The 10,517-nt window shown below is 50.6% G+C and overlaps 1 protein-coding gene across 1 annotated transcript; it reads left to right on the forward strand.

Annotated features, from left to right (window-relative positions):
* Window positions 1-1,849: 1,849 nt before the first annotated feature.
* atp6v1g1 (ATPase H+ transporting V1 subunit G1) lies at window positions 1,850-10,301 on the forward strand. Its single transcript, XM_059638172.1, has 3 exons — window positions 1,850-1,985; window positions 5,440-5,540; window positions 9,314-10,301. Exons 1-3 carry the CDS (start codon window positions 1,904-1,906, stop codon window positions 9,485-9,487), a joined length of 357 nt encoding a protein of 118 aa, XP_059494155.1. The 5' UTR covers window positions 1,850-1,903; the 3' UTR covers window positions 9,488-10,301.
* The last annotated feature ends 216 nt before the right edge of the window (window positions 10,302-10,517 follow it).

Consider the following 10,517-nt stretch of genomic DNA (forward strand, 5'->3'; position numbering starts at 1 on the left):
TGAAGTGGTGCTTCTGATGCAGCTAGCTTAGGTACTCCACATGGGTTTCCTGGACATTTCAGAAGATCACAGCAGCCATTTTTATTCAGCAATGTCCTTCTTAAATCTATTTTGAGTCTGTAATATTTCAGGTACTAAGTCAATACTGATAGTTGAATACTGATAGTCAATATTTAAGTATAATTGTAACATTAATCAGTATCCTGCTGGCTAACACAAAACAATTCCCCATGCTTTTCACAGCAGCAGCATTTTCTGCCTCTATCTTAGCGACTTTGTGTCCATACGTCTCTGGGTTCATCAATTCTGAAGAATGTGGAGGTTTTAGCGAGTGCTGCAAAGGCAGGAACCTAATAGACTGAGTGATCACATTCTGAGCTGTAACCATAATGTGATTCTAGAATATCAAATATTGAACCTTTCAATCAGTGATTCTATATTCTCTCTCTCTCCTTTATAGAGTATGTGTTCATCTACCATAGTCAGTTTAGAATTTCACATAATTTCTCCTTCTTCACTCTGTATGTTGCCCTACTTAGTCATTTTATTCCTCCTACACCAACTTACTTTCCCTTCTGTACTGGCTTCTCTGTTGCTATCCCTCCTACCTAACATTAATTTTAAAAGATGTTAATTTAAACCCTACCCATTGTATCAATAAGACACCCTGTCAGGGCATTAGTCCCAGATCTATCCCTTGTGCTCTGCGGTCCAAAATGAAAATGCAGCGATGTTTGATGCTTGTGATCATAGGGCACTGCAAGGCACAAAGCATTTTGTTGACATTAATAATGGAATCTAATTTGTGTGGGGACGTTACCCTTTTCTGTTAGTGGCATGCAGTGTTTATTTTGGCTTACACACTACATACTAGGGTCCTGAGGAATGTTGCCAAAGAGACCTTGTAGTGCAGGATTATAGTACATTGAAAGTGGAGTTGCAGGTCGTCAAGATAGTGAAGAAGGCGCCTGGCATGCTTGTCTTTATTGGTCAGTGCATTGAATAAAGAAGTTGGGATGCCACGTCATGGCTGTACAGAACATTGGTAAGGCCTCTTTTTGAATGCTGCATTGTGGTCTCCCTGCTATAGGAAAGAGTTGTTAAACTTGAAATGGTTCAGAAAAGATTTACGAGGATGTTTCCAGGATTGGAGGTTTGAGCTCTAGGGAGAGTCAGAATAGGCGGCCTATTTTCCTTGCAACCTCAGAGGCGGAGGGGTGATTTTATTAGAGGGTGAGGGGCATGGATTGGGTCAATAGACAAAATGTTTTTCCCAGACTAGGGGAGTACAAAACTTGAGGGCACTGGATTAAAAGGGGCCTAACGGACAACTTTTTCACACAGAGGGCGGCGAATGTGTGGCCTGGCGAAGCGGTGGAGACAGGTACAATTAGAACATTTAAAAGACATCCGGGTGGGTATATGTAAAGGAAGGGTTTAGAGGGATATAGGTCATATGCTGGCAAATAGATCTAAGTTAATTCAGGATATCTGTTTAGCACGGATGAATTGACCTAAGGGTCTGTTTTGGTGCTGTACAGCTCTATCATTCTCTGACCATCCTACTTGAGTGGTGCGGTCAATAGGGTCAGATTTATTTGGTGACTCTGACGGTCCTTTTGGTGCCGTCGGTCACATTAGAAATTTCTCCCTCTCTTTCTGTCTCTTCGCAGATGGTAGATCTGTTTTTATTTCAGATCTCCAGCATCCGTAGCATTCTGCGCTTACATCGAAATGCAAAGGTGCAGTAAAGTGCAAGTCTGACCAAAACAATGAATGGTAAAAGGAGCATAGCCTGAATCACCACTTCCGCATTTAGAGACGAGCCTGCAGGGTTGTTGCGTCACGTGGGTACCGTGTCACGTGGGGCGGTACCGGGGCCGTTCGAGCGGAGCGGTTGGAAATGGCGAGTCAGTCGCAGGGGATTCAGCAGCTGCTTCAGGCCGAGAAACGGGCGGCGGAGAAAGTGGCCGAAGCTCGGAAGCGTGAGTGTCTGCCCTTTCCTGCAAACTACCTCAACATAAAGCTTGGGGAAGAGGAGCACGGAGGGTCTCCTTGTCGAAAAAAAAACACCGTGATTCCGTGACCTCGGGAGTCAGCTGTGGGGCGGCTTGGAGCTGAGGCCCAGCCACATCCCGGCGCTCTCACAGACTGCTACTCTGTCCTGCAGTCGCTAACCTGAGGGCGTTCCCGTTTGCTGTGTCACTCCCCCCCCCCCCCCGCTGTGTCACTCCCCCCCCCCCCCCGCTGTGTCACTCCCCCCCCCCCCGCTGTGTCACTCCTTCCCCCCCCCCGCTGTGTCACTCCCCCCCCCCGTGTCACTCCCCCCCCCCGTGTCACTCCCCCCCCCCCGTGTCACTCCCCCCCCCCGTGTCACTCCCCCCCCCCGTGTCACTCTCCCCCCCCCGTGTCACTCTCCCCCCCCCCGTGTCACTCTCCCCCCCCCCGTGTCACTCTCCCCCCCCCGTGTCACTCTCCCCCCCCCCGTGTCACTCTCCCCCCCCCCCGTGTCACTCTCCCCCCCCCCCGTGTCACTCTTCCCCCCCCCCGTGTCACTCTTCCCCCCCCCGTGTCACTCTTCCCCCCCCCCGTGTCACTCTCCCCCCCCCCGTGTCACTCTCCCCCCCCGTGTCACTCTCCCCCCCCGTGTCACACTCCCCCCCCCCCCGTGTCACTCCCCCCCCCCGTGTCACTCCCCCCCCCGTGTCACTCCCCCCCCCCGTGTCACTCCCCCCCCCCGTGTCACTCCCCCCCCCGTGTCACTCCCCCCCCCCGTGTCACTCCCCCCCCCGTGTCACTCCCCCCCCCCGTGTCACTCCCCCCCCCGTGTCACTCCCCCCCCCGTGTCACTCCCCCCCCCGTGTCACTCCCCCCCCCCGTGTCACTCCCCCCCCCCCCCGTGTCATTCCCTCCCCCCCCCCCCCAACTGCACGGCCCCCTCCCCCCCGTGTCACCCCCTCCCCCCCCCAACTGCACGGCCCCCTCTCTGCTGTGTCACCCCCTCCCCCCCCCAACTGCACGGCCCCCTCTCTGCTGTGTCAACCCCTCCCCCCCCCAACTGCACGGCCCCCTCTCTGCTGTGTCACCCCCTCCCCCCCCCAACTGCACGGCCCCCTCTCTGCTGTGTCACCCCCTCCCCCCCCCAACTGCACGGCCCCCTCTCTGCTGTGTCACCCCCTCCCCCCCCCCAACTGCACGGCCCCCTCTCTGCTGTGTCACCCCCTCCCCCCCCCAACTGCACGGCCCCCTCTCTGCTGTGTCACCCCCTCCCCCCCCCAACTGCACGGCCCCCTCTCTGCTGTGTCACCCCCTCCCCCCCCCCCCAACTGCACGGCCCCCTCTCTGCTGTGTCACCCCCTCCCCCCCCCCCCCCCAACTGCACGGCCCCCTCTCTGCTGTGTCACCCCCTCCCCCCCCAACTGCACGGCCCCCTCTCTGCTGTGTCACCCCCTCCCCCCCCCAACTGCACGGCCCCCTCTCTGCTGTGTCACCCCCTCCCCCCCCCCAACTGCACGGCCCCCTCTCTGCTGTGTCACCCCCTCCCCCCCCCCAACTGCACGGTCACCCCCTCCCCCCCCCAACTGCACGGCCCCCTCTCTGCTGTGTCACCCCCTCCCCCCCCCAACTGCACGCCCCCCTCTCTGCTGTGTCACCCCCTCCCCCCCCCAACTGCACGGCCCCCTCTCTGCTGTGTCACCCCCTCCCCCCCCCCCCCCCCCCCCAACTGCACGGCCCCCTCTCTGCTGTGTCACCCCCTCCCCCCCCCAACTGCACGGCCCCCTCTCTGCTGTGTCACCCCCTCCCCCCCCCAACTGCACGGCCCCCTCTCTGCTGTGTCACCCCCTCCCCCCCCCCAACTGCACGGCCCCCTCTCTGCTGTGTCACCCCCTCCCCCCCCCCAACTGCACGGCCCCCTCTCTGCTGTGTCACCCCCTCCCCCCCCCAACTGCACGGCCCCCTCTCTGCTGTGTCACCCCCTCCCCCCCCCCCCCCAACTGCACGGCCCCCTCTCTGCTGTGTCACCCCCTCCCCCCCCCAACTGCACGGCCCCCTCTCTGCTGTGTCACCCCCTCCCCCCCCCCAACTGCACGGCCCCCTCTCTGCTGTGTCACCCCCTCCCCCCCCCAACTGCACGGCCCCCTCTCTGCTGTGTCACCCCCTCCCCCCCAACTGCACGGCCCCCTCTCTGCTGTGTCACCCCCTCTCCCCCCCCCCCCCCAACTGCACGGCCCCCTCTCTGCTGTGTCACCCCCTCCCCCCCCCCCCCCAAACTGCACGGCCCCCTCTCTGCTGTGTCACCCCCTCCCCCCCCCCCCAAACTGCACGGCCCCCTCTCTGCTGTGTCACCCCCTCTCCCCCCCCCCCCCCAACTGCACGGCCCCCTCTCTGCTGTGTCACCCCCTCCCCCCCCCCCCCAACTGCACGGCCCCCTCTCTGCTGTGTCACCCCCTCCCCCCCCCCAACTGCACGGCCCCCTCTCTGCTGTGTCACCCCCTCCCCCCCCCAACTGCACGGCCCCCTCTCTGCTGTGTCACCCCCTCCCCCCCCCAACTGCACGGCCCCCTCTCTGCTGTGTCACCCCCTCCCCCCCCCCCAACTGCACGGCCCCCTCTCTGCTGTGTCACCCCCTCCCCCCCCCAACTGCACGGCCCCCTCTCTGCTGTGTCACCCCCTCCCCCCCAACTGCACGGCCCCCTCTCTGCTGTGTCACCCCCTCTCCCCCCCCCCCCCCAACTGCACGGCCCCCTCTCTGCTGTGTCACCCCCTCCCCCCCCCCCCCAACTGCACGGCCCCCTCTCTGCTGTGTCACCCCCTCCCCCCCCCAACTGCACGGCCCCCTCTCTGCTGTGTCACCCCCTCCCCCCCAACTGCACGGCCCCCTCTCTGCTGTGTCACCCCCTCCCCCCCAACTGCACGGCCCCCTCTCTGCTGTGTCACCCCCTCCCCCCCAACTGCACGGCCCCCTCTCTGCTGTGTCACCCCCTCCCCCCCCCCCCAACTGCACGGCCCCCTCTCTGCTGTGTCACCCCCTCCCCCCCCCCAACTGCACGGCCCTCTCTCTGCTGTGTCACCCCCTCCCCCCCCAACTGCACGGCCCTCTCTCTGCTGTGTCACCCCCTCCCCACCCCAACTGCACGGCCCTCTCTCTGCTGTGTCACCCCCTCCCCCCCCCCCAACTGCACGGCCCCCTCTGCTGTGTCACCCCCCCAGCTGTGTCCACCCCCCGCCCCCCCGTTTCATACTTCCATCGTGCATCTCTGCTGCCTCTCAATAACCCCAGTTCACTCCCACTTGTTGTTTCCACCCATCCAATTCTACCATGCACTCCTGCTCCTGGTCCTCCCCCACCCCACCAGCTCTGCTCTCTTTCCTCTTCGCCACCTCATTCTTTGTTTTACTTGGTTAAAAACTGATGGCCTGTATACACTCCAATTATAGGAAAGAATCGCAGATTGAAGCAAGCAAAAGAGGAAGCTCAAGCTGAGATTGAGCAATATCGTCTACAGAGAGAAAAGGACTTTAAAGCGAAGGAAAATGCTGTATGTAATAAAAATATTAATTTAAGCTTGACAATTGCAGCAATTGAACTGAAAATCTATGCATCTTTGCATAATTGCAGTATTTTCCAGATTTTAAGTGTTTTCCCATTCTGGGTCTCAAGATTGTTAAGAAATTTTTATGAAATTTTAAACTTGCTGGCTGTGTGTCACTGATTTCTTGAGGAAACAAATGATTGTTAGCTCTTGACCTTTTGTGAAAATCAAGTTAATTTCAACTTCCTCGGTTTGGAACTGAATGGCAGGCCGACCATTCTGTTTCCAAAGCCCCATTCAGACTTTATGTAAGTGCGGTTGCATACTGATTGGCTGGGCTATTCTGTTAAATTTTAGCTTGTATGCATGATTTTAAAAGTAATCTTGGGTTTGGTTATTAATCTCATCAGATTTAATTTTAGTTACGTGACAAATGGCATATTTTCTGAAGATGTAGGTTAATCATGGAATTTCACATTGAAATATACCCTGATGCTGAAATTAAAAGTCTGGAAGTGAGACACTTCTCAAAAGATACTTGTGGAAATTGGGCAAAATATCCACAACATTATGAAATTGTTTTTAGTGTAGCCAGACTAGAATACGAGGAAGTCAGTTAACCACTTGTGGCCGTGCCTCTTGTATGATTCAAGAAAACGGTAGCTGATCTGTAACTGCACATGCCCAAGTTTGCTCCATGCCATATAAATATTTTGCTTACAAAAACCTAGATCTCAGCTTTAAGCTTAAAGATTGATCTAATATCAACTGTATTTGTAAATACTCTTTAGTTCTAGCACCCTTTGTGGACTTTTTTTGTAGAAAGCTTAATGTTTCTGTCACTTATGAAAAACCTAGCTGTAGTTTATTGTCTGTCCTATACTCAGCAATCGGAAATAGTTTCTCTCTTGCTACCATTATCTCTTAATAATATGAGTATTTGAATTAGGAGAGAGAGCAAGCCACTTGGCTTTACGAGCTTGCTTTGCCATCATTCAGATCTTGGCTGATCTGATTACGCATTCCTGCTAAACCCCAAAACTTTTCACTCCCTTAATTATCAAGAATTTTCCTTGAGCATATTTCCAGAGAACAGGGATAACAAGGTGTAGAGCTGGATGAACACAGCAGGCCGAGCAGGAAGGCTGACGTTTTCGGCCTTGCCAGCCTTTATATTCAGAGGTTTAAAAATTTAGTCGTGGAATGATGTTACAGATATTGAAAGCACTGATCAGAACACTGAATACTGTGAGCAGTTCTGCACATTTCTTTAGAAATGAGAATACTAGCCTTAGAAGGAGTTTCCATGGGATTGCCAAGACAGAGGGGGAGAAAAAAAAACACATACTAGATTGTAATCCCTGGAGTTTAGAGGGCTAAGGAGTGATTGGATCAAAACTTAAGATATTGTACAAGAACAAAGAAATGTAGGGGATTACACTCAGCATGTCCCCTGCTCCTGTGATGCTGCTTGGCCTGCTGTGTTCATCCAGCTCCACACCTCGTCTCAGATTCCACAGCATCTGCAGTTCCGACTACCTTTTTCCAGAAAAAATCAGTTTTCTTTTGAGGAGGAGTTCCGAAGGTATGAACATCTGAGAGACAATGTCTGCTTATCTATTTTAAATGGCCATCTCCTGTTTTTTTTAATAAATAGTGACCCTTAGTTTTAGATTTCCTCACAAGAGAAATCGTTTTCTAGATCTATGCTGTTGAGACATCTCAATCTTTCATTTCAATCAAGTTGCTTCTTACTCTAAATTCCAGCAGATACAAACCTAACTTGTTCACTCCTTTACTCCTAATACAGCCTGTCAATTCCAATTATTAGTCTAGTAAAACTTCACTGAACTTCTTCCAATGTATTTTCATCCTTTTAAATGAGGAAATCAATACTGAACAGAATACTGCTGAAGTCTCAACGATACCCTGTAAATCTGAAACGTAACCTCCCTACCTTTTGTATTCAATTCTGCTTGCAATAAACAAGATACTACTTTTGGCTAGATAATAAAATGTGAGGCTGGATGAACACAGCAGGCCAAGCAGCATCTCAGGAGTACAAAAGCTGACGTTTCGGGCCTAGACCCTTCATCAGAGAGGGGGATGGGGGGAGGGAACTGGAATAAATAGGGAGAGAGGGGGAGGCGGACCGAAGATGGAGAGTAAAGAAGATAGGTGGAGAGGGTGTAGGTGGGGAGGTAGGGAGGGGATAGGTCAGTCCAGGGAAGACGGACAGGTCAAGGAGGTGGGATGAGGTTAGTAGGTAGCTGGGGGTGCGGCTTGGGGTGGGAGGAAGGGATGGGTGAGAGGAAGAACCGGTTAGGGAGGCAGAGACAGGTTGGACTGGTTTTGGGATGCAGTGGGTGGGGGGGAAGAGCTGGGCTGGTTGTGTGGTGCAGTGGGGGGAGGGGATGAACTGGGCTGGTTTAGGGATGCAGTAGGGGAAGGGGAGATTTTGAAATTTTTGAGATTTTTCAAAATCTCCCCTTCCCCTACTGCATCCCTAAACCAGCCCAGTTCATCCCCTCCCCCCACTGCACCACACAACCAGCCCAGCTCTTCCCCCCCACCCACTGCATCCCAAAACCAGTCCAACCTGTCTCTGCCTCCCTAACCGGTTCTTCCTCTCACCCATCCCTTCCTCCCACCCCAAGCCGCACCCCCAGCTACCTACTAACCTCATCCCACCTTGACCTGTCCGTCTTCCCTGGACTGACCTATCCCCTCCCTACCTCCCCACCTACACCCTCTCCACCTATCTTCTTTACTCTCCATCATCGGTCCGCCTCCCCCTCTCTTCCTATTTATTCCAGTTCCCTCCCCCCATCCCCCTCTCTGATGAAGGGTCTAGGCCCGAAACGTCAGCTTTTGTACTCCTGAGATGCTGCTTGGCCTGCTGTGTTCATCCAGCCTCACATTTTATTATCTTGGAATCTCCAGCATCTGCAGTTCCCATTATCTCTGATACTACTTTTGGCTTTCCTGATTACTTTTGTTTTACTTTCGCTTGGCTCATTTAGGACCCATACATTCAGTCCTTCCACCAATGTCGTTCTTGAAAATTGTAAAATGTTTGAGGTCTAGCACTGACCCCTCTGTCACATCACTTATTACACTTTGCTAACCAGAAAATAATCTGTTTATGTTCATGTTTTATTCCGTTAGCTGCTTCGTCTTTGGATACCCGTAACATCACTTCCATGCTTTAAATTTTTAACCTCTGAATATAAAGGCTAGCATTCCATTAGCCTTTAATTATTTTGTCTATTCATGACATTTTAAAATGATCAACCTTGTCCTCTTTGAGACCTCGCTGTAGTTTTTCCACAATTTAGCTAACCTTTTTGAACACCAATTTTGCTTGTACTGAAATACATTCGATATAGCTTTGTCCATTTATTTAAGCAATCAGTATCTCATTATGACTAATTAAATTTCTGCTTTGTTACTTGTTAAGTATCCTATTTGAAAGAGGCGGGACATTTATTTTTAAAGTTTTAGTAGTTTGATCTCATAGGGCAGGGGTGACAACCACTGTTCCTGGATCAGAAAAGAAATGTTAGGTTCTCGTCTCTCTCCTGATCTTGAGACAATCTCTCATTTGCTGGCAAATCAATTTTGAAATGGAATTTGATTTTTGGATATGTATTGGCTATGATCTTTGATAATCCATAAAATTTTCTGAAAGGAATGTGACTTTCCACTTCTGTGAAGAGTTCAATATGATTCTTGCTTATGGAATTGAAAATGCTTGATGTTTCTACATTCCTTTTCAGGCACTTGGTTCACATGGTGATTCTGCAACGGAAGTCGACAAAGACACCCAAGAGAAAATTAGGAACATTGGAGCAAGCTACGAACAGAACAAGGAAGTTGTCTTGAATAATCTTCTTGGTTTAATCTGTGACATTAAACCAGAAATTCATGTAAACTTTCGCATTAATGGTTAGAACTGCAATGTAGTTTTGCCTTAGCAATAAAAATGATCATTGGAATAGCAACATTTTGTATTTACCATGATTATGCAAACTTATTTGTGCAGCACTTGTACTTCTCAATAAAATCTGCATCAGATGAATTTGGAAAAAGGGTAGTTTGAGTTTCTAATGTAAAATGTTCTTATTAATGTTGAATGTGAGTATTCCTTGTTTCTGTTAGATTTTCAGTCAAAACTGAAGGTGCTACAACTGTCATGAGTTCCTATTCACACAAAAAGGCAAGGTTATACCTTTAATAAACAAATGATAATTTTATGGAGGGTATACAGGAGAACAATAACCTATAATTGTGTGCACTTGAAGTTTTTGAATCTAGAGAAGAATATGCTGGACATTTTTCTGAATTAAAAGCAATGAATTTATTATTGCTTTGTCAATTGGTTCTAATATGGTGGACCAAATTACAACTGAGTGAAATTGTCTTCTGCAATTGAGTCATTTAATGGCCCAAAAATACTATAAAATGTTCTTATTGGAGTAGTGTCTCTGTCATTTTAAAAATACGAGCTTGCCTTTAATGACTTTCCCTCCTGAATCAAAGCTGTTTAATTGTTCAAATGTCTTCTAGATTGTATTGAAATGTTTGATTTAGTTTATGCAGAATGATGTTACAGTACAGCAGTTTGGATCAGTTCTTAAAATTCTGTTTGAAATGCCTCCTTATTGTATGCTGTTTGCTACTTTTATCTGTAAACCTTTGTGTTCAAGTAATTTATCTCTCTCCAAATAAATCTCTAGCAATAAAGCACTCAGTCTTCTCATTGTATACATAGATTTATTTGCTGCCAGATATTTTTCAAATACGCTTGTTGTGACTCTATTGTAAGTCTTGTGTCTATGGTGAATTATGGTACAACTTATTTAATCTCTAAAGGCAAATAAGGATAAAAAAGATATACTTTCTGCAATCCTATGGAAAAATAACTGATGGGGCTGTTAATATCCATGAAAAGACAGCAGAACGAGTAGAGAACAAGGAGGG

This window comes from Stegostoma tigrinum, chromosome 29 (assembly GCF_030684315.1).
Source record: "Stegostoma tigrinum isolate sSteTig4 chromosome 29, sSteTig4.hap1, whole genome shotgun sequence".
NCBI lineage: Eukaryota > Metazoa > Chordata > Chondrichthyes > Orectolobiformes > Stegostomatidae > Stegostoma > Stegostoma tigrinum.

Bases quoted from the DNA above. Each gene is read 5' to 3' on its own strand.
- atp6v1g1 (XM_059638172.1), top strand. From the start codon at position 1,904: ATGGCGAGTCAGTCGCAGGGGATTCAGCAGCTGCTTCAGGCCGAGAAA. The intron at 1,986-5,439 runs GTGAGTGTCTGC...CTCCAATTATAG, and splicing joins AGTGGCCGAAGCTCGGAAGC to GAAAGAATCGCAGATTGAAG. The intron at 5,541-9,313 runs GTATGTAATAAA...ATTCCTTTTCAG, and splicing joins TTAAAGCGAAGGAAAATGCT to GCACTTGGTTCACATGGTGA.